General features: G+C 52.1%; 2 protein-coding genes across 2 annotated transcripts in view; both read left to right on the forward strand.

Moving 5' to 3' along the window:
- PREX2 (phosphatidylinositol-3,4,5-trisphosphate dependent Rac exchange factor 2) overlaps positions 1–6,761 on the forward strand; it is a 96,209-nt gene extending 89,448 nt beyond the window's left edge. The window contains exons 38-40 of the mRNA XM_054394777.1: positions 2,747–2,849; positions 3,733–3,800; positions 4,974–6,761. Of these exons, the coding sequence (XP_054250752.1) occupies positions 2,747–2,849; positions 3,733–3,800; positions 4,974–5,019 (217 nt within the window). The 3' untranslated portion in view covers positions 5,020–6,761. The remainder of the gene's footprint in view (positions 1–2,746; positions 2,850–3,732; positions 3,801–4,973) is intronic.
- A 13,681-nt stretch (positions 6,762–20,442) lies between these two features.
- The window catches only part of C31H8orf34 (chromosome 31 C8orf34 homolog), a 93,542-nt gene continuing 90,699 nt past the window's right edge, over positions 20,443–23,285 (forward strand). Inside the window, 1 exon segment of the mRNA XM_054394655.1 lies at positions 20,443–20,511. Within this exon segment, the coding sequence (XP_054250630.1) occupies positions 20,443–20,511 (69 nt within the window).

Consider the following 23,285-nt stretch of genomic DNA (forward strand, 5'->3'; position numbering starts at 1 on the left):
CTGCCAGAGTGGTCAGGGATTGGAACAGGCTGCCCAGGGCAGTGGTGGAATCCCCATCCCTGGAGGTGTGGCCTGGCACTTGGGGACAATTCTCTTGCTGCCTGCCCCGGCTGTGGCCCTGCACGCAGGGCTGTGCTCTCCTGACCCATGCTGGCTGGAGCTGCAGTACCTCTGTCCTCACCTGGGTGATGAGAGGTGCTTTGGGATGACACTGAGTGCTGGTGCTGGCTCCTGCTCCAGGGCAGAGCCCTGCACTGCTCAGCCATGCCCTACCTCCTCCCATGCCAAGGTGGAATTAGGTGCAGCAGCTGCAGAAGTCTGTGCAGGGACTGTAGGCCTCCTAGGCTCAGAGGAATCCTTTCAAACTTCCAAACAAAACAAATCCCAAGTTTATTTAGAATTGTGCATTTCCTGGAGGATTGAGAGAAAAGAAGGCTTTAAGCTTGATGAACCCCAGAAAATTCTGTTCTGTTTTTCTTTCTTCAATTTTAATTTCCCCTCTAGAAAGTCACTCCTCAGTGTCAGCATCCTTCAGGCAGTGGGGTTCTGGCTGAGTGCTGAGCTGGATTGTGCTAAGGCTTGAGGATGCTGTCTCCTGGAGCTGGCCCAGCTCCTGCAGCCCAGCTAAAGCTGTTCCATCTTCCCAGAGCAGTCACACCATAAGTTGTCCCTTCTGGCCAGCTGCCTTGCTGTGAGCCAGGTGAAGCAAGGTGAAAATGGGGGCTGTGGTGCTTTAGCCTTTCTGGTGTGAGGATTCTGCCTTTTGGGCTATCTTGGGGGTTTTATTTTCTGTAGGAATTTAGCTCTGAGCTTTTATCTTACCAAAAAACCTAAGTCTCCTTGAAGTTGTGCAGCTTCCTGTGTGAGCTCCACAGTGCAGAGGCTCTCTGATGGGACTGCCTCTAGCAGACAGATCAGCACAGGCTGAGGAGCTGATCCTTGCTCCTTCCAGCCTTCTGCTCTAAACTGTGCTGTCAGTCCTGTCTCCTTCCCATGCAGTCCAGGCTCCCTCCTGGTGTCTCAGTGGCAGTTCTGTTCTGGCTCGTGTGCTGCTGTGGTGCCTGCTGAGGCACCACCAAACCTTGGTTTTGGTGAGGTAGTTGAGGCCATCAGAGTCTTGCATTCTGTGCCTTCAGTGTTGCTTGCATGGAGATGTCCTCCCAAGGTGAGAACAGCTTAGAAGCCACAGGAGGGCCTTGGCTCAGCCCTGTCTGCACGTCTGAGGTTTATTTCTTGTCGTCCTGAACATTTCTCCTAATTTTTAGGTTTATCACAACCCATTTTCTTCTCTGGGTTACTCAGTACCTGCTACCAGCCATCACTGGGGAGTAAGTAATCACACCTGGTAGTTATAAAGACCCCAAAGGATAAAATCCTAGAACTGCTGAGGACAGAAGAGACCTTTGAGATCACCAAGTCCAACCTCTCACCCAGAGCTCACAGTCCCATTGCTGCTGCTGAGCCACTGCCACCAAACCACCTCCCTCAGCACCACAGCCACAGGTCCTTTAAACCCCTCCAGGAATGGGGACCCCATCACCTCTCTGGGCAGCCTGAGAACCCTTTCTGTGGGGAAATGCTTCCTAGTACCCAAGTTGTTCCCTCAGAGTGAGTGACTTCAGCATTAAGTTTGGAACTGCTGCCTATGCTGGGATAAATGATGACTGCTCTGGTGGCATTCATTTCGGTGACAGCAGAAACAAATGGAGACTTGGGGTGTAACTGGTTTAAAAGATGGTCAGATGTGACAAGTGATTAGCTTGTGATGCATGGAGAGAAAAGTAATTAAAACAAAGCCATTGGCATTAAATTACCTGTTGAGTAGGAGCTTTAGACTGTAATCAGGCCAAGCATGCAGGCATCCTTTAATTTTTTTACTTATTCCAATAGCCAGATCAGGACCAATCCTGACAGCTCTGGCTGTGGTACCTACTCAAGCGGTTTGTTTCACCTATTCAAGGTGCTTTTCTAAGAGGCATCTTGCTGCCTCTTTGGAGGAAGGAGGGCTGGAATCCTGATTGAAAGCTGTGAGCAATGGGCAGGATTTGGGTGCTTTCTGCTCTGGTAACACAGATGCAGGGCTTGCTGCGTGGCAGCTCTACAGGGAGTGAACAGGAGCTCAAATTATTTTTCCTTTCAGTGACATTGAACAAGCTGTCACCAAGTAATCCCTTCCTCAGGACATCTCAGTCTGTTTTCCTCTCTCTCAGCTGCATTTTCCAGGGCAGGTGTATGTCTGTTCTTCAGTAAGGATCACATCCAGCCCAAAACACCTCAGCCATTGGTGACACAAAGGGATTGAGCCTCTTGTTCAGGATGGTCAGAGCCAGAAGGTGTTTGGAAGTTTGTATTTAATCTTCACATCAATACTGCCACAGCTGCTGGGAGAGTGGGATGGCAGCAGGGGCTGGGAGCAGCTGCAGCCCCTTCTGTCTCTTGGAAACCAAATGGGCAAAAGGAGGAATTCTCAGCCCAGTTATGCTGGCAAAGCCCAGATGTCTGCACTGCCATTTCCTCTCATCCCAACATCCATAAATGTAACTGAACACAGGAATGCAGCATGGGGAAAGGCATGGAAAGTGCCAGGCTGCTGGGAACTGCCAGCCTTGTGGTCACAGGTCTGAGAGTGAAGCTAAGTACAGAGGAAGAGCCCTGCTCCCTCTGATCCTAGTCTAAGAGCAAAGTGCTGGTTTGATCTCAAAGTGACTGTTTGGAGGGGGTCCCTGATATCCATCTCCCCCTGCAGCTGCACCCTGAGTGTCACCCTGGAGCAGGCCATCATTCTGGCCAGGAGCCATGGGCTGCCTCCTCGCTACATCATGCAAGCCACGGACGTCATGCGCAAGCAGGTGAGGCCCCACAGGATGGCTCCTCCTCAGGGGCTCATCCAACATCAGCTGCCTGACCAAGCTTCTTAACCTCCATCTGTTATGGCTCCATGGCTGCTGAGTTCTCTTCCTTTGGCTGTTTTGGGGTTGGGTTGGGTTTTTTCACCTTGTCCTAAGCCATCACGGCATGAGTGGGAGGACTTCAGTTCATTCCTTCAGTTCCTTCTTACCTCATCACTCTCCCTCTTCTCTTCTGAACTCCTGCTCAGTTTTTATTAAAGATGAGAAGTATCTCTGAGGAGTTACAAAAGGATCTTGCAGGGCTTTGTGACTGAGCAATAAAGTGGGAGATGAGAATCAGTGCAGGTAGCTCTCCAGTGATGCGCACAGAGGGGGAACAAACCCTGAGTTCCCACTCAAAATTACTGTGAGCTTGTCCTGGCAGCTCCTGCTCAGCACCTCAGGGTGTGATAGGGAGCACCAGCTCCATTCTCAGGAGCTGTCAATAGAGCAAATCAGAAGTCATAATGGTTTAGGCAAGGGCAGATGACAGCACGTCATGAGCCTTCATTCTGAGCTACCCATCAGGGTAAGTGTACAGCAGAATGGAGAAGGTCAGAAAGAAATTATTAACAGTGACAAAATCAGATTGGGATGATTTAAACTTTAACTGTTAATTTTTAATGCACTCTTCTGTGTTAGTAAGATCTGTCTGCATCTGTTTCAGTGACAAGGGGAAAGATTTTGTCTCTTTTTTTGCCTGTTTGTCTAAGCTGGGAATTGGTGAATTGCTTTAACTTGCTCCCTACCTTAGAAGGTGGGACCTGGAGCATGGGCTTTGATCCATCAATAGGAATTTTCATCCAGAAAGCTCAGAAAACTGTAAATTGTTTTCCTTGCACAGGGTGCAAGAGTACAAAACACAGCCAAGAACCTGGGAGTGAGGGACCGGACGCCACAGTCTGTGCCAAGGTAACCAATCCCTGTGCCCTGGGCTGTGCTTTGGGCTGCCTTGTGCCCAGCTCTGCCCTGCCTGCTCAGAAGCAAAGAGCAAAGCCTGACTGTGAGACTGGCCTTGTAATGTGCATCAGGCTCTCACCCATGCAGTTTCACTTAATGGGCTGCAGAAGTTGAGGCTGAAGAATGGAGCTCTGTGGCTGTTCATCACGAGGAGCCTGGATGAGTCCCTGGTGCTGGTTAGTGGGTTGGGGGAGATGCTCACCACCAAATCCATGCCCCCACTTTAATGAATCCCTTGCTGCAGAGCCACACTCCTCTTGCTCTCAGGGTGATGTAGGCTTTCTTTGTCTCCTCCTGAAGCATCCATTAGAATGAAAAATGGAGCTCTGCTCTGGTTATGCTGCTGCTTAATGCTGTGATGGATTGCAGGTACCTGCAATGTTTCCTAACAAGCACAGTGCTTAGGAAGGAAAATAACCCAGCAACAATGTTCTTAATTTAGAGTGGTTTTATTAATCCAGCTCCAATTTAAACTCCCTTTAGCCAATTTAAAGCATAATGGCTTTTGTTGAGTAATGAGAAGACACTGAAGAGCCAGGCAGGTAGTGGAACACAGAGCAGACCCAGGGCAGTGTTTGTATCCCAGGAGGAAGCAGGGAGTTGGCAACACCTGATGGAGGTGCCCATGGGGCACACACACTGCCCATAGCCTCACAGAGACACTGTGGCCTCTGACCACTCATGCCTAGGAGCTTCTTAGGCAGTTTGTTCCCCCCAGTTTCTGCCATAGAGAAGCAGGCTGCTGCTCCTCCTGTTGTGTTAGAGCAGGGTCTGGCTGTGCTAGAACCAGACAACTGCCTTCACCAAGCAGCAGTTCCCAATTGGGAACTCAGAGCAGTGACTGCTAACAGGATCAGTGGAGACTTTGCCTGCTCCAGAACAGGCTCTTCAGTGCAGAAAGAGGAGAACTTGAGCAGCTCTCCCAGAAGGCCAGCTTGGAAGGGTCCCCAAGGATCCCCTGTCTGTGGAGGGTCATTTGTGGTGTCAGTGAATTTGCATCACTGCTGAGAAACTGAGCTCTGCAGGGCAGGAGGGCTGGGGTTTGGTTGGTGCTCCTAGGTGTACACATCCTGACCACACTCAGCTCCTCAGGGTAACTCTGGCTCTGCTCCTTCTCGCTGCCAGGTTGTACAAACTGTGCCAGCCACCACCGCCTGCAGGAGAGGAGTGAGGAGAGCAGCTCCAGAGACATCCCAGTCATGGCCTCGAGGACACTGGGAATCTGCCTGCCCTGCACAGCGTGTGCCCGGGGCTGTGCTGGACCAACCCCTTCACTCAGGATAAAGCATCCCCAAAATACTCTCTACTGGCATTGTAAAGGGACTTCCACAGGCGTGTCTGGGGCGGCTGCTGCCACACACCAGCAGCAGGAACCTTCCCTGGGAGCTTTACACTGGAATTGGATTCCTTTGGTGTGTCCTGCTCAGCCACGTCAGAGGTGTAGCCAGCAGCTGGAAAAGAGATTTCTTCTTCAGAGGGAATGGCAGCACTGGAACACAGCACAGGCTGGGGCCTCGTGGAGCTCCCAGGGCCCTTTGCACTGGTGGTCCCTGCTCCCTGCAGCCCTCCTGACTGCCCCTAGCCAGGACACTGCTGTTGGAGGCTGCGATGGGAGGGAGGTTTAGAGGTGGAAGGCTCCTCCCAGAGCTGTGGGCAGGCTGCTGCTCTCAGCGTGGGCAGGGCTGGAGCAGTGCCTTGTCTCGCTCTTCTGGGAGAGGTTCCCACTTGGCACAGGAGGTGAGGCTCTGCCCGTGGCCACTTCCCATTAGAAGGAAGGAGAAGAAGGAGTCTGCTCTTCATAACTGACTGAATTCCACTGCCTGATGGATGTTTGACACTGTTGCTCCTCTGCACTCTGGAGTTTGCCAGCACTGGGCACGTTCATGTCTAGGATGTCCCAGCAAACCTCCACCAGGCAGGGCTGAGGCAGAGTGGAAGTCTGTGGGTTGAGATGCAGCATTTGGGAGTTTGCTGGCCTGTGCTGCCCTTCCCCTTGCTGTGCCAGCACTGTTCTGTGTGGTGTTGCCATTCCTTGGTGTGCTACCTGCTGGAGGTTTCTTTGGAAGCTGTAGTGAGCATTTGCATCTGCATTTGGCAGTGGCCAGAGGCTCCCAGAGAAATTGCCCCCAGCTGAGGCTCCACAGGAGTGCAAAACCTCCCCTCTGAGCCAGCAGCTCCAGAGCAGGACAGCCCCTGCCTGAGTCAGCTGTGCTCTGGTTCTGCTGCAGCACCCAAACCTTGCCACAGAATTCTTGCAGATTCCCTCACCACTGCTGCACTCTCCAACCTCTTGACCCCCAGGGACACCAGGGAGAATCCCAAGGGAGCTGTGCTCTTGCAGAGTGTTTTCTGTGTAGGATCTCTTGGGGACTTGTGGCTTTTCTCCAAAGGAGCAATTAGAGCTCTGACCTTTTCCAGCACTCTTCATGTTTTTACACACTTTAACTTTGCTAAGGAGATCACTATTTTTCTATCCCCACAGCTGAGATGTCTGCACCTAGGGTGACTTGCAATATGTAAATATTTATGTAGCTATCTCAAGTCCTGGTCCAAGCAGGGAACGCTGGTCTTAAGCTGTGACAGAGACAGGCAATAACAAACACCCCAGCCACAATTTCACCTTCCTGCAGTCAAGTTTGCCTCCTGTGTGTTCCTGGAAGCTGGGACTACAAACTTCTTGATTACAAAACAAAACAGAAAACAAGGTTTTACTCTTTAGAAAGTGACACTTCATGTCTAAGGTGACCTAAGGCTGTGCACAGAAAGAGTTGGGACTTGTGGAGTTGTTGTCCTGGTCAGATCTTGTTCTTTTTGCTGTGCTTTATTCAATGAGGCATCCTTGTGCCAGGGATGGTGCTCAGAGGTAAGGAACATGGAGAAACCTCCTCATGCCAGGGATGGAGCCGGGGTCAGCTCAGGTCTCCTCTGAGCTTTGCCCACCTGAGGTTTGGGTTTTCACCTCGAGGCAGACCAGCTCTGTGGAGCTGGGCATCCTGGGTGCCTGATTTCCCCATGTCCTTCAGAAGCCAGCACTCACCCCAAACCCTGTGCAGCTCCCCAGACTCTTCCCTTGGCTGCATGTTCCACACCTCTGCCATCCCACAGCCTTGGAGATGGTCCCTGCAGAGCCCTTTTTCACTGATCCATCTGCAGCTGCTCATTGCTGAGGCTGCTCATCCTCTGTGGAGCATGCAGAGGAGGTTTGTTGCTTGCAGGAGCTGCACCTGCAGAGCATTCTGCTGACAGGGAGTTTATCTGACAGGAGATGACCCAGAGCTGCTGATTTACAGGAGCTGTCATAGCCCTGCCTGCTCAGATCTCTGCTTCCACAGCAACAGAGCTGCTGCCTCTCCTCCTGACAGCCTCTTGTAGTGGCTTAGGGGAAGAATTCTCTGCCTGATTTGTACTTTTTCATCCCAGACAAGTATAACTCTTTTGGGAATCAGTGCCAGGAGCTAGAGGTGTTCCTGAACATACTGACCCTGACCCAGTGGGGGCCTGGAGCGGATATACAGAAGATTCAACAGCTGGGAAGGGAGGTGAAGGGCTGAGGGGCAGCCAGGCTGCCACGGGGTCATGCTGGGAGAAGCTTAGATTTTGGTTTTAAGGTAAGCTGGTGGTGTTTGGGCAATCTTTGTGACCATCGTGGAGGCTCAGCTGTCTTTAGTCTCTGCACTGAGCACTGCTCCAGCCTTGCTCCCCAGATTGTTTCCTGACACTTTGGATCCAGCCAGGGATGTGCTGCAGTTCCTCAATGCCAAACACTTCTGTGCTTGCAGATCCCTTTCAGAGGAAATGTTTTCTACTGTCAGCTGAACCACCCCAGCCCATTTTGTGTCCTCTGGGACAGCTGCAGTCTTTAGTGCCTTTTAGGTGGTTTTCCACTGGCTTTTAGCAAATGCAGCAGGGGCTGGGGTTGGGTTTTATTTGTTTTTAATGCAGCCAGCAGTGGTCAAAACTGCTCTGCTGCAGTTTGAGAGCCCAAATAATTAAGTTGACAAGGATTTATAGCAATCATACTTCATTTCATTTGTTAGAATCCCCTAATGGAACAAAATGAAGCAGTTGTATTGATCTGCTTATGCCCAGAGAACTTCCCAAGCAAGCGAGGGTGAGTTTGTGCTCCATGAGCTCCTTGTCAGGGGCAGTGTGTGTGGGGCACAGAGCTGTGTGTCAGGTCTGCCTACTGGGGCTGAGCAGGGTGCTCAGGTGGTGCTCAGCAAAGCCTCTCTCACTTATTTTTGTAGCAGTGGTGAACTCAGTGCCTGCACAGACTGCTCCATGCCCCTCACAGCTGTTTCTTGGGCCTGGCTGCCAGCATTTTGCACACACTCTGCACCATGTTTGTGTGAGGTGATGAGCACAGGAGAGTTTCCCAAGCTAGGACATTGTCCTGTGTGTCTGATCCCTGCACTCAGTGGAGGCAGGCAGTGCTTTTCTCACCAGCACTGCTGAGCTGATGCACAGGAGGTGCCTGTCTCAGGATCCCAGGATTTCTCACCCTTCGGTTTTTGACCTGCAAAGAGACTTTGAACTGCTATTTTTGTATGCTGGCCATTGCCAGGGTTTTTTATACACTGTATATAGCAACCCAGTTCCCCCCCAGTGCCCTCAGAGTGTCTCCCTCTCCCTGCTGGAGGGCCTGGCTCCCCGTGTCCTTGTCCTGTCTGTGTCCGTGGGTGTCCTGCACACAGCCCTGCAGGTGTTGGCACCAGCAAGACATTCCAGAGGCCCTCACACAGCCATTCCTTGCCTTCTCCTCCACAAACAACACTTCTGTGCCAGGAGTCCTTTCTGGGTAGAGTGGAGCTGCTTCAGAGATCACTTCTGCTTCAGTCTGAGAGTCACAGCTGAGACCTTCAAGAGCTTAGGTCTGGACTGGTGGGGATGTGCCCAGCACTGCCTGTGGCTGGTGGTGTCCTCTCTGTGCCCCTGGCAGATGTAAACGACCTTCTTAACTTTGTAAGCCCCTGTACATAGTGTCTGTATCTGGCTCTGTCTTGTTCCACTTTGAACCTGACCCTGACTGAGCACTGCACCCCTTGCTCAGGTGGGAGAGGCACTGTCTGGAGCAGCAGAGCTGGGAAAGGCTCTGCCCAGAGCTGCTGGGACCCTGCCAGAGCAGCCCTGGGGCAGTGGAGTGTCAGCAGTGACCTTTGGAGTGCCCTGTGAGATATCCCTGGATATCCCCTTCAGTCCCTGCTCTGTGCAGTGCCTGTGTGGCATTCTCTGAGTCAGTTGCTCTGGGTTAAACTAATCTGTGTCCTGCTCGAGCTGTGGGTTCCTTTTTTAGCTCCCTATTAAAGACTGGAATGGTAGCAGTGTACTACAGAGTGTCAGCCAGCAATAAACCCTTGGTAACACAGCCACTGAGACCTCTGCCTTTGTCAGCAGTGAGTTGGAGGGGAGGGGATTGAAGGGATTTAACCCTTTCAGGAGGGCTGCCCATGGAGAATGAAATCAAACCTCTGGCAATGAGTGCAGCTGAGCAGCTGCATGCCTGGAGAAGGTTCCCTGGAAATTCCTGCTGCCTTGACTTGCACCCAGGCCTTTGTGTGAAGCTGCAGGTTTTAGCTGCCCTTGTTTAGATTTCTTTATCAGGGCTGGAAGGGGTTTAACATCTGAGATAAATAATTGGTTGTCTTCCCTTGTGAAGCAGAACAGCCTCCAAATGGAGGAGGAAATCACAGTGGGCAGATCCTGGGAGCAGAATCAAATTAAAGGCAGACCACTGGGGTTGGATGCTGCTTTCATCCCAGTGAATAACCAAATCTTCATCGACTGCAGAGGATGAATCCATCACACTGGGACTATTATGGCAGCATTGGACTAGCTTGAATGCTTGTCAGTGTCTTTAGTCCAGCTAATTAATGAAGCTATTCATGGCTGGGGACAGAAAGCTGGGCTGGGAAGGGGAAGCAGCCCCCATGTAATCAATGGGGGTTTGTCAGCAGCCAGCCTTACAGCAGGGCAGGGCTGATCCAGCCAGCATAGGGCAGGGCTGGGGCGAGGGGGCAGCAGAGCTGCTTTAACTGAGCTGCAGCAAGTAACTGGCAAGGAGAAATCAGAGGTTCACAGAATGGGTTGGGTGGGAAGGGATCTTGAAGATCAGCCAGTTCCCTGCCCCCTCCCAACCCTCTGCCATGGGCAGGGACACTTCCCACCAGCCCAGGTTGCTCAAGGCCTCATCCAGACTGGCCTTGAACACCTCCTTGGGCAACCTGTTCTGGTGTCTCCCCACCCTCACTGTCAGCTGCTGGTAGTGAATGCCACACTGATAGGAAAAAGCTCTTGAGAAGGACTTGGTGCCTGGCAGCCTTGTGTCCTGCCCTGACACAAACCAGGAGAATTTCTTCTTTCTGGAGTCCTGACCTAAGAAATCTGAACTCTCTTGCACCTGAAAAGCTCCCCAGCATAACCCAGGAGTGGAGCAAAACTCGGGTAAGCCCAGGCGAAGTGCTGCTGGAAAGCACAGCACCACAGCAGGGTCACCTTTGGGTTTTTCACCAGGACTGCACTTTGCAAAGGTTTTGCCAATGTTTGCAGAGTGGTTCTGCTGTGGCTGTCACCCTGCCAAAGTGCTGGGTGGCAGCTGAGAATCTTTTGGGTGGTGTATTAATGGCAGAATGCAGATCACCCTCACAGCCCAGCTGCTTTAGGGAACTTCCCTGGACAGGATGGATAGGAAACCTCTTTGGTGCCTGGTCTGCCACTGGAGCATTTTGTATCTCCATGGCCCCATTTCTCACTCTTCTTTTGCCCACAGTGACATCACTTCTGCCATTAGCGCAGATCAACCACTGCAGTTTCCATCTCCCCCAGTCCATTGCTGCAGAGCACAGCAGCTCTTCTTCAGAGTGCCTTTTGCATCTCCCATCTGATTTTACGGTGATCACTCATTTCCTAATGTTCCTTCAGCTCATATCTTTTTTTATTTTGCTTTGCTTGGCATGCTCCTTGGACTCTCTCCAGGATGGTCTCTGAGCTCATTGTTCCCTGGGCCATATGGGCAGGCACAGCAGATCTTATCCCACAGCTCATCACACTGCTCTGTTCCACAGGCATTTTCTTACTCATTGCTAGCAATTTTCTTCCTCTTGCTCTCCAGCTCTGATGGAAGCTCTGCAGGACTGGCAAACAGCCCTCTCACAGGTTCCTTCAATGTCCAAGCAGCTCTGCCAGCATAACTTTCCTTGCTCTCAGGTTTCTGTCAATACTCAGTGGTGAGTCTCTAGCTGAGCACTAACAGCCCTGCTTTTGCATCCTTTTCCCTAATGGCCTCAAGGTGCCCAGGGGAGGCTTACATTGGACATTGGGAAGAATTTCTTTGCTGCAAGAGTGGTCAGGGATTGGCACAGGCTGCCCAGGGAGGTGGTGGAGTCCCCATCCCTGGAGGTGTTCAAAAAGCCTGCAGATGTGGTGCTTCAGGATTTAGGTTAGTGGTTGTGGTTGGACTTGATCTTAAAGGTCTTTCCAGCCTTAATGATTCTGTGACCACCAAGCTCCACATCAGCTGGGAGAGCATCACTTGCTCATTGCTGTTACCCTCCAGGCCAGGCAGGACATGGAAGCTCTCGTGTGTCCCCATGCTCTGTGCTCATCAGCTGTGAAAAGCAAAGGTGTGTTCTGGGGCCAGCACAGCTCCTTTAGCCCATGTCCCTGGGCCACCTCCTCTCCAACTGATGCTCTGCCTCCTTCCTTGTCTCCCTCTGACCTTTGCTGCCCTCTTTGGTGCTCTGTAGAGTTTGTTCCTCATGGAAAAAGTTGGACACAAGGTTGCATCACTGTGGCTGGTTTGCTTCTCTGGAAAGAGAGATTGATATTCCTGCTGTGCAAGAGGCCAGTGGCTGAGGTTTCTATATCCAGCTGCCTTCAGCAGCTCCCCACACTCATCCTCTGCCTCAGAGTCGGGGGCAGGACTCCTCTGAAGAGCACAGTGTCTGTGTGCAGCCTCTTTGGTGGTTCTAAGCCTCTCTTTCAGCAGCCACTTGTAACTGTGTTCCATTCTCAGCAAACCAACACCAACTGCAGGCAGTTTCCTGGTGCAGCTCCTGCCCAGGCCAGCCACATGACATCTCCCTTTAAACATCTACACGTTTACATTGCTGAGAGGTTGTTTTCCAAGCTGTGGGAATGTGAACTGAAACTGGACTCTGCTCTGTGCTGGCAGGAAAATGTTCTCCTGTAGCATTCCCTCTTCCTTGCTTTGTCCCTGCAGTGCTTTCTGTAAACCTCCACAGCCACCTTCAAAGCACTTTCAGATACATTTGCAATGTTTAAAAAACAGTTCTCAGGTGGCAGCTTCCCCTCTGCTCTCCTTAGGTAATACCCTGGTGGGAGGCAGGAGGGGCTGCAGCCTCTCTCAGCAGCCAGACCCAGGTCATTCTGTCACCCCATGGGTTGGTATTGACTGAATGGCAGTCTGGCAAGGCTGGCAGTGTGCTGGGCAGTGTTTGCCTGGGCTGGGCTGGTTTAAGACGCTGGCTGGAGTGGAAGGGAAGCCTACTCATCGTGGAGCCTTGTCAAGGGAGACACTGAGTTGATGGAGCAGGTCCAGAGAAGGGCAACGAAGCTGGGGAAGGGTCTGGAGAACAGAGCTGGGGAGGAGCAGCTGAGGGACCTGGGGATGTTCAGCCTGGGGAAGAGGAGGCTGAGAGGAGACCTCATTGCTCTCTGCATCTTCCTAGGAGGAGGTTGCAGTAAGGTGGGGGTTGGGGTTGTCTCCCTAGTCTCAGGTGATAGAGGGAGAGGAAATGGCCTGGAATTGTGCCGGGGAGAGAGAGTTACATTGGAGATTCTGTAATCCAGACAATGCCTTCCTCTATTTGCATGGGAAAAAAAGTTTCCATCTCCACCTTGTAATGAAGCAGCCCAGGCACAGGGTGAGCCAGGCTCCAGAGGAGCCTTTCCATTCTGCTGCAGAGGAGAATCCTTTCTTTCACGATTGTTTGGGACAATGAAGCTTAGGAAATGTAAATTACTTTGTCAAGTGCTGGGAAATTAATCCTAGATTAAAAATGCCTTTGCAGATGTTCTTTGGGATGTCATGTCACTAACAACAAGCCCAGCTCTTCCCTCTGTCGTGGGACAGGAGACAAATTCAATTACCTTTCTCCTAATTGTCTGATGGATGTTCTTATTGTAATACACATCCTCCTGAGTGCTCCGGGGTCCTGACTGCCCCTGGAGACAGCTGCCTGGCCGAGAGCTGGTGGGAAAGGCAGCTGGAGAGCAAGGCAGCAGCAGCCCATGCAGCCCTGCACCATGCTGCTGCTGAAAGCAGCTGGATACAGAAACCTCAGCCACTGGTCTCTTGCACAGCAGGAATATCAATCTCACTTTCCAGAGAAGCAAACCAGCCACAGTGGTGCAACCTTGTGTCCAACTTTTTCCATGAGGAACAAACCCAAGGGGATGGATTCCAAGCCAAGATTTTTTTTCCCTGTGGAAAGTGTCAGATGTGTGAGGGCTGCAGCACTGTCAAGGCCAAGCACTCAGTGCCAGAGCCCAAGGTCCTTGGCTTCCTCTCCAAGGGCTGGAATGGGCACTGGCATTAATATTTCAAGGGCTTCCTCTAATTTCATAACCTCCCAGCACCGGCAGTGATCACCTAAGGAGATGCTGTTGCCTGACAGTTGCTAAGCTTCCTACCACAGGAAATTAAAGGGGATGGCTGTCAGCCTGCTCTCACATCCCTCTTTCCCTGGGCTGGTGTGGAGATAGCAATCTTTAGCTTAGGACATGTTCAGTTCTTAAGCTCTTGTCCCTGGGCATTGTCTTCCAATCCAGCTCCATTATGTCTGGAACAGAAGCCAGAGCAATGCTGCCAACTCTTGTATTTTTTTATCACCATTCCTTTTATGCTTACTGTTGGGTTTTTTCCACCTCTAGTTCCTGCAGTCAAATGGCTACAGAAGAACCTTTGCTTTCACTGTTGAGGAAGTTGCTAGAGCTCACACCTCCATGGCAGGGGAGAATGAGGGCACTGAAGCTGTGAAATGCAGAAGTTTAAAATCTATGTTAAGGTCTCTCTTGACTTTGGCTTTGAGCCACATCTATTTCTTTTTCAAGTGTTGGAAGTTGGCACTCCTGGTGTGCTCCCTGAGCAGCTCATCCTTAGGCATGTTCTGGTACACAGCAACCTGGGCTCAGCCTCCTGTGCATTCTGGGCATTCAAAGATGGCATTGGGTTGGAAGGGACCTTCCAAGGGCATCTTGTCCCAACCCCTCCAGGCAGCAGGGACACCTCCAACTAGAGCAGGTTGCCCAGGGCCACATCAAGTCTGATCTTGAATGGCTCCAGAGATGGGGCATCAACCACTTCCCTGGGCAGCCTGTTCCAGTGTCTCACCACCCTCACTGTGCAGAACTTCCTCCTGATGTCCAGCTTAAATCTGCTCTGTTCCAGATCCAAAGCAGTGCTCCTTGACCTATCTCTACCTTTCTCTATTTCTAAACACTCCCTCCCCAGCTCTCCTGTAACCCCTTCAGGTACTGGAAGGCTGCTCTAAGGTCTCCCTGAAGCTTTCTCTTCTCCAGGCTGAACTCTCCCAGCCTGTCTTTGTAGCAGAAGTGCTCCAGGCTCTGCTCATCTTTGTGGTCTCTGGATCCCTGGTGAGTGAGGAGAATCCCTGAGCAGTGTTGATTTGTGTGGTGAGGAGCAGAGGAGTCTGCACACACAAAGCTCACTCCAGCATCTGCAAACCTGTTGTCCTAAGCTCCCTCTGTTGAGCCTGGCTTCTGCTCTGCTTCACTCCCGAGCAGCTTTGGCAAGCAGCTTTGGTGAGCAGCTCTGCCTGCCTTCAGCAGGTGACAGCCTCGCTGCCTTGTGTGCTTTTAGCTGCAGTCCATGCTGGAGGCCTGGGTGCTTCAGAGCCTCCATCACTAAAGCACTGCAGGTGGTGAGGACACAGCTGGCAGCAGCACCACTGCTGAGCTGCAACCAGCACACAAATGCTGGGGGGATGGACCCTTGGGTAAACCTTGCAGCCTGGCTGCCCTGCCTCAGGCATGATCAGACTGCAGCATGAGAGCTGAGGGACAGCTCCTGGCCATGGCCAAGCCTGAGGTGTGCTGCAGAGCTGACACCAGTGCCCCGAGCCAGTGCAGTGGGACTTTATTCCCCTCTAGTGGCTGCTCTGCCACTGGCTGGAAGATCTGCAGCAAGCTCTTGGGACAGCAGAACATGCCAAGAACCACCATAGAGTCATTAAGGTTGGGAAAAACTTCTAAGATCATCAAATCCAACCTTCTACCCAACACCTCCATGACCACCAGACCACGTTCTGAAGGGCCACATCTGCTCTTTTCTTGCACACCTCTCTGGGCAGCCTGCCCCCATGCCATGGTTAGGAGAGCTCTGCTCAGCAGCTGCAGCCTGGAGTGAGCTGGCTGCAGAGAGCCAGAGAAAGGGCAATGAAGGTTGTTTGCCCAAAACCAGGCTGATGCTTGTGGGGCTGTGATCCTTCCCTGGGCAGGTCTGAAAAGCCACCGAAGCAGACAAAGTGCAGCCAGGCACCAGCAGAGCCCTCCAGTGCTGCTGTTCCTCCTTCTGGCTGCTAATGGGGTGTGGGGTAGAAGGTAACTTGGGGGTTCAGTGCCATGAACTCAGCTGCTGACGTTTCTTTTGACAAGATGCTGGGGGAGCAGCTCCACTCTTAGGGAACACTACATAAAGAGCTGGATGGCAGCTTTCTGGGTCAGGATCTGCTAGACCTCCATTATTCTAAGCAGCTGGAAGCACTGCAGTCCTCAGCCTGTGTCTGTGTGTGTGTGCTGCTGGAGAGAATTTTACAGCAGGGGTTTGTGAAGTTCCAAGGCTGTGCTTTAGCAATAAAGGATAATGCCTGGTGGTTAGAAAGCAGGGACTTGGGGATTTGAGTCTCCCAAAGGTAACCTCAGTTGCATTTTTTTCACTACTGTAAGGGCTGCACTCAGTCAGCTGTTGACTAACAGCTCTCCCATTTCCTCCTGAAGCAGACAATGACTTTGCACAGAACATCAAACTCAACAGGAACTGACCACAGTGATGGCAGAAGAATTCTCTGTTCTAAAGTCATTGTGGTAAAAGAAACACAAAAGGGAAAGCTTTGTACTGCATCCCCAGCTCTGGATGAACACCACCTCTTTCTCTGGGCCTGCTACCTCTTCTATTCCCCCTGCCCCCTCCCCCCCAGTCGTTTTTTGAAAGGTTCATTAAGGAATTTCTGGTGTTTTAAACATCAAGCACTTATTGGGAGCTCGAAAGCCATGTAAAGGTCTGTAATAAATTCCTGTGCTGCCACTATGGATTTCTCTTAGATTTTAATGTGTCTTTGGCACTCCAGATGCCATCTCAAACCCCAAATCTCCTACAGAGCATATGGATGAGATTTTAGCCACCACTTGGCACTGGGTGGTTGTGATCCCCAGAGTGCCTTAGAGCCAGCCAAGCCATCAGCTCCTTTTTTCTGCCGGGTTAGCAGCATCTCTGGCTGCTGCTAAACACCTTTGCATGTAAAGCCCAGGAGGTTTGAGCTCCAGCAGTGATGGATGAGTACTGCGAGTGCCCAGGACTCAGAAAAATTGGGTGCTCAGCACTGGAACTGCAGCAGTCTCCTTGCTGAAAAATGGGCGACAGGACTGGGATGATGTAGAATATGAAGGGATTGCCTAATGGGCTCCTCCAGTGAAGTCCTTGGGCTAAGTCAAACCTGGAACAAGCTACCAAAACACTCTGGCTCTGGAGGTGAGAAGGGTGGAGAGTAACAAAACCACCACCACTTGATGGTGAGCAGCACAGAGCTGAGGTGTCAGAGGTGTGCACACAGGGTAAGAACTGAGCAGTGTGGGCACCAGGATCTTAAAACTAACTCTGTTCTTTTGTCCCTCTCCCTCTCTTGTTTTAATTTACAGTTTTCACTTGGTGTGGTGCATGGAATGAGGACATCTCTCATTCTGTGATGCCTGTGTGCAAATCTGTTCTCGCAGTTCAGCCCCAAGGGCTGAGGAGCTGAGCACGCTGTATGCTGCTCTTGAAAGAAAACCATCCACAAAATGAAGCAAGGACCACAGCAAAGCACAAGTCACAGGGCACAGTTTGGTACTTGCTTTGTGTTTTGGTACTTGGTTTGTATTTTGGTGTTCACTTTCCCATACAAAAAGATTGCTGAGAGTAATAAAAATTTCTGCAAGTCCCAATCAGTAATTTTAATCCAGGAGGTGTTTCTAAACCTGTGATGCTTTGGTGTTAAAGTTAATTTGAAAAGATCTGTATTAGTATAAATTAAAGAAGCTAACTTAAAACATCTTAATTAAATTACTCCCCCTGTTTCCCCCCTAAGATCTGAGTGGACATGTGAAGAGGCATCCCCAGCTCTCTGTGCTCCTTTGCAAGTGACAGGCATTGACTGATGGCTGTCAGCCTGACTTGTCTTAAATCTAGCAACACTGGGTTTGATTGCATGGAAAACAAAGAGGCAAAGCTGCCAACAGTGAAGTGCCTTTTCCTACTCTGTCATGTCACTGTGTCTCTGCAGGAGACACCTGCACTCCTCTTCCTTCTTTCAGATTTCTGCCAGGGAGCTGCTGGAGACCTTCAACTAGGACACAGTAAAACAAAGCTTTGGTGAGGAACTTGCTGCGTTCAGATCTCTACCCCCAAGGTGCCTGATCACCATCAAAGGTAACCTGTCAGGTGAGTGTCAGGGGAGCTGTGGGACTATGAGATGTGTCTGGTTACAAAGCTACTCTGCATTTGGCCTTGGAAGCTTTCCCAGCCACTGTAGGAGTCCTGGTGTGTTTCCTAGGCCAACTGGAAAAGTCTGGGTGAGGATGAAGAGAGGGGAAGGAAGGTCTAAGGAAACAGAAAGCAAACATGACAATGGCTACCAGAGAGATCCAGTATCCTTGGAGAGCCTCAAAAGCTGTCTGGCAATGGTGCTGGGCAGCCAGCTCTAGGTGACCCTGCTGTAGCAGGGGCTTGGACCAGACCCTTCCAGCCTCAGATATTCTGTGGGAGAAAAACAAAAACCACAACCCAAACCCGGAATTTTTAACACGGAGAGCTCAGGATGTAGCTAACTGCATAATGTGCAACCAAGGAGAGTTGTGCTGCTTCTAAAGCCTCCCTGATAGCTCTCTTTTTGTGTTGCTGATGGTCATCTTTCTTCACTCCTCTGCAGTCTCCACAGTGCAGTGACAGTTTGCAGGTCCTGGTGTGCTCAGGTGCCAGCAGGTCAGGGAGTGCTGCTGCGTGGGGAAGTCGGGCTGCAGAAACATCTGGTCTCCTTTCTGGGTCACGGGAGGGAAGCCTCACTTTGCAGAGTGGCAGAATTTTATCAGCCTGCGTTGTGGTGAGATCTGTGGACCAAACCCCCTCCTCTGATGGGAGTCATAAGAGCTGCTACAGAGAACCTGCAGCACTGGCAATTACCCCGGTGATTGTGTGATCCTCATTAGGCTGATTAAGCTCGCTTAGCACCACATTATTTAAGTGGCACCAGGCAAAGCAGCCGCGCTCTGCTGGGGAGGGTGTGCTGGAGCGCTGAGCTGGCAGAAGTTCAGAAGGGTGCCAACGTGTTCACCTCCTCCCACACTGAAAAAGGGCATTTTAAGGGTTGCTGTGGAAAATTAACACTGTGCCTGAACCTGGGGGGAGCAGTGACACTGAGCCTGTTCCAGCGAACTGAGGAGTTCTACAAAGCATTTCTTGCGTTACAGAGTGCACTGCAAACACTAACACGCTCCCACCTGACCTCCTTCTGGGCAGAGGGAGAAGGTTAGGTCAGTAAGGACGTGGGATTCAAGTGGCAATCCACGGCTGTGGGAGCAGAGCTCACGATCTTTTGACTCCTGAAAAAAATTCCTCTTTTTCTCTCACAGAATGAGGAGAGGTTTGTACTCTTGCTTTTGCAGAGCACTGCTGGATTGGGAGCAGTCAGCCTGTGCTGCATGTTCCAAATATTCTTCAAAGCTGTTTTGTGCTTAAAAAAAGCAAACAAGCCCAAAACCATTCTATAAAAAAATGATATTTTTTTTCCCCACTGGTTTTGCTGTTTCTTTTAACAGGTGAATGCTGGTACAGCAGAAGGAGTTACTGTAGAGGAACAGAGGTGTTAAATCCTGAGAGGCATGATTTTGTTTGTTCTTCTCTAGAGAGAGAGGGAGAGAAAGCAGCTGATTATGACCCTGCTTCCAGGAGAGGTGGGGAGCTAATTACTTGAAGGGAAGAAAGAATAAATACAGCTTCTTTGATGGAGCCATTAACTCACTGCTCCCTGCAGCCAGCTGGAATTTTCTGCTTTACCTCACCAGGTTCTGAATGAACCTTTGGCTGTTGGAACTGCTGCACCTATGTGGGCATTATGCTCCCAGCTCCAAGAAGGACAGCGAGGGGCTGGAGGGTGTCCAGAGAACGGCAATGAAGCTGGGGAAGGGTCTGGAGAACAGGGCTGGTGAGGAGCAGCTGAGGGAGCTGGGGGTGTTTAGCCTGGAGAAGAGGAGGCTGAGAGGAGACCTCATTGCTCTCTACAGCTCCCTGAAAGGAGGCTGGAGCCAGGCAGGAGTCAGTCTTTTCTCCCAGGGAAAAAGTGACAGGATAAAAGGAGATGGCTTCAGGTTGCACCAAGGGAAGTTTAGGTTGGGTATGAGGAAAAATTTCTTCATGAAAAGGGTTGTCAAGGCCTGGCCCAGGCTACCCAGGACAGTGGTGGAGTCCCCATCCCTGGAGGACTTTCAAAGCCCTGGAGATGTGGTGCTGAGGGACATGGTTCAGTGGTGACCTGGCAGTGTTGGGTTAAGGGTTGGACTGGATGATCTGAAAGGTCTCTTCCAGGATCAGATAAGGCTGTGGCTACTCCAGCTCGATGTCGCTGATGGGGATGTCGCCAGTATCATAAGCAAGGTGGCATTTTAGGATTTAAAAATAATGTAACATTCAAGTCAGGTAAGGCACCCCCTGCAGCCCCATTTCCCTCTCCTCCACATGCTGAAGTTCTCCAGCTCCGGCCAGCTCCTCACCCGCCCCGGGGCTCTCCCAGTCCCTGCCAGTGGAGCCCAGGGAGGGGAGTCCCTGGCGAAACGGCCCCGGAGCTCGGGAGCGCGGCTCCTCCGGGGGCAGCAGCGCAACCCCCGCCTCTCTCCTCCCCCTTCCCTCCTTTCGTGCGCCGGAGCCCGGGCGGCGCTGCCGGGAGGCCCCGGCCATTGGCTTCGGGCCCGGCGCTGCCGGGAGGGCGGCAGCTCGGCTCCAGCCGCGTCTCTGCCGGTAACCAAGGCGCTGCCAGGCACAGGCGCAAACAGCCGCACACGGAGCGGGCTCGGGGCCGCCTTTGCAGCCTTTCTCCTTCCTCCCTGCACCATGCTCTGCTGCCGGTGCAGCCCGCCTACCGCTCCCTGACCGGGGCACAAGAACCTGCCGCTGCCCCGGCACCCGCCCACCGACCCTCGCTTTACCCGAGTTAGCTCTGTCCCGGGGACTTCGGGCAGCGTTCTTCCCATGCCCGCTCCCCGCTGTGGCAGCCCTTGAGCGGCGGGGGAGTGAGCTGCGAGCAGCTCGGAGGGGACTGCAGCCGCCGCGGGGGAAGAGGAGCTGCAGCCGCCGCCTCCGGAGCTCTTCATGGCGGCTCACCAGCAAACCAGGATCCAAGCCTACCTGGAGAAGAACAAGATCGGGCCCCTCTTCGAGGTAAGCTGCCTGCGGCTTCTCCGCCGCGGTGGTGCCCCCGGCGACGGCGGCTCGGGTGAACGCAGGGATGGGGACGAGTTTGAGCCTGGGGATGGAACCGCCGGCACCACTTTGCCCTCCCGCACCGCACCTGTGCCGTCTCTCACCTCCTTACTCCATGCACCCCGGGTGCCGGAGCTCCGCGCAGCCCTTCCTGGCTGTCCCGCAGGATCGCGTACTCGCTGCCCTCCGCTTCTTCAACACCGGCGGGTCGTGGAACAGGTGCCCCTGCGCCCTCCCACCCGGTCCTCGGATGCCCCTCGGCGGTGGTGCGACGGCGGCTGAGGATCGGCACTCTTTTGGTGCGCTGTGACGGGGGGGTGGGCTCCCCAAGCCCCCTGACATGTCCTCAGGGCAGGTGCGGGGAGGAGCCGAGATCCCGGCGGTGCCCTTCCGTGAGCGGCCAGCGAGGAGAGGGAGAGGATGGATGGATGGATGGATGGATAGATGCCCCCGCCGGGAAATCCGCCCGCCCCCTGGACTGAGGACTCCGGAGGAAATCTGTCCTGTGCAAAGTCCCTGTCGATGGTGTCTAGCGAGGTTCCCATCTGCAGTTGCACACTTGGGAGCTTGGCTTTGCCGTGGGCTTGCCTTGCTCTCACGGAGCCGGGCTGGCTCGGATGGGCAGGTGCACAGATGTGAATCTTTTACTATTTCTGTGCAGCAGCTGCGAGTCTCAGAATTTAGGAGCGTGCTGGAGCAATCGTGATTATTACCACTTGATCATCCTGTTTCTCAGGCAGGTTTTGCATCTAACTGCACATACATTAACTCCGGCAGCCAGATCCCCAGATGCGGCTCCCCTTTTCCAGCATTTAACTCGTTCTCCATCAGTGAAACCTCTTCTGCTCTGCTGTGGTGGATGCCTTCTCCACAGTGCATGTGTAGGGCTAGAATTTGCCAGCCTTCCTAAGAGAGGTTTGAATTTTGTTGCCAGCCCTCTTAAGAAAGGTTTGAATTTGGTTAGTGTTGGCTGAGGACTGGGGGTTGCATGGGCTGAGGCTGGCTCAGTGTCAGAGGTGTTGGATGTTTTCCTTCAGCACTGACTGAAGCCCCCTTTGATGGAGCGTGGCTGGGTGCTGGGGAGCAGCGGGTGATGTTTCTAGGTCTAGAATTCACAGAAACATCTGAGCAGTTCTGTTTGTGAATAAAAGGCTGCTCAATGAACACAGTTGCTAGGGCTGTGCAGGGAGCGGGTTTGGGGATGTTTCAATGGGAGTGGTGAGCCTTGAGGTTGTGGAGGAGGTAAGCCCTTGACAGCTGTCATTTTCTTCTCCATTTTTCTTAACTCCTTGTTTTACACGTTAAAATGCAAGCTGCTTGACTTGCCTGTTGTGAGTCACTGTGGTTTAACCTAATTTCTCAGTAGCGTAAAATGCTCCTCTCTGTTGTAGGATGCTTCAGATCTCAGTAGTGGAGGAGGAAGTGAAGAAGTTGTGTTGGTTGCAGCCTTTCATAGATCATTAAATATTTCACTAATCTCTAGAAGGAGGGAATTTCATCACGGTAGGAGGAATCTGTGGGAGGGAATTTCATCACGGTAGGAGGAATCTGTGGAAGGCTCTTTGCATAACCTTGCAGGCTGTCCACAGGTCGTCAGTGCCCTCCTGTGTACCTGGAGGAGGTTCTGGGTATGAAATCCACACAGACCTGAATAGTCAGGAGTGGATGTGAGGTGAGAGGGTTGTGTAGCTGTTTCACATTATTTTAGTCTGTAATACTGGGAGGAAAAGGATGGGGATTCTTCTGTCTTCCACTTTCTGCCTAGCCATTTAAAATCCACTGGTGTATTTCCTTTTGGCGATGGATTGTTTGTCTTCAAGGGGTATCTGATTGTCTCCAACCTGCACTTGATCTTGTAGTCTGTAGTGAGAAGGCAGCTATTTGAAGTTGATGGGAATTGATCACAGCCTCTGCACAGGGTGAAGCTCATGCTCCATATTAGCATCCCTGTTACACAGCCATTGTGGTGTATCAAGAAGACCATGGTTCATGGTCAGGTATCTTCACTAACACATCAGCTTTTCATGACTCTCCTGGTTCTGGCCCATGCAGGAGACCTGTGCCTCATCCCTCACCCAGGAGGAGCCAGGCTTCCTTACCCCCTGGGCTTGGTGCTAATGGATACCCTCTTGTCAGGGTTGGCAACCATCTCTGTCCTCATCCCATCAGAGCAGAGTGGATCTGGATTCAGTTTTCTGGGGTGGTGTTTGCTGGGCAGGTTGGGGCTGTAATTGCTCCATGTGTGCTTCAGGCTAAGGTGTTAGGGAGTGCATAGAACAATATTGGATGATTGAGGGCACTCAGGCAAGGGAGGAGGTGGGGAGAGGACATGCAGGCTTTCTGGGATGAAGGCAGGAATGGTGATGCATAACCAGGTCCCAGCACATATGAGCAAGGATCAGCCATCAGGAGGACCTAATCCCATGGATCTTGGACAGTCTCCCAGGCACAGCTGGCTGATGGCTGGAGCAGTGGGTGGGTGCCTGCTGCTGAAGTACAGTTCCCTGCAGCACAAGCTGGTAGTGGCTGGCTGGTCATCCTGTTCCAGTTACCCTGGTGGTGTCTCTTTCCTCCCTTCAGTCCTGTCCTTGCCTGGTACTGTCCTTAGGGCTTTTTATGCCTCGTTATCCAGCAGTATCTACTTAAGAACATCTGCTCTTCTGGTCTGCAGCTGGGTTTGCTCACCTTCAGCACAAGCTGCATGTGCAGAGGAGTTCAGGTTGATTTCTTTG

This window comes from Indicator indicator, chromosome 31 (genome assembly GCF_027791375.1).
Source record: "Indicator indicator isolate 239-I01 chromosome 31, UM_Iind_1.1, whole genome shotgun sequence".
NCBI lineage: Eukaryota > Metazoa > Chordata > Aves > Piciformes > Indicatoridae > Indicator > Indicator indicator.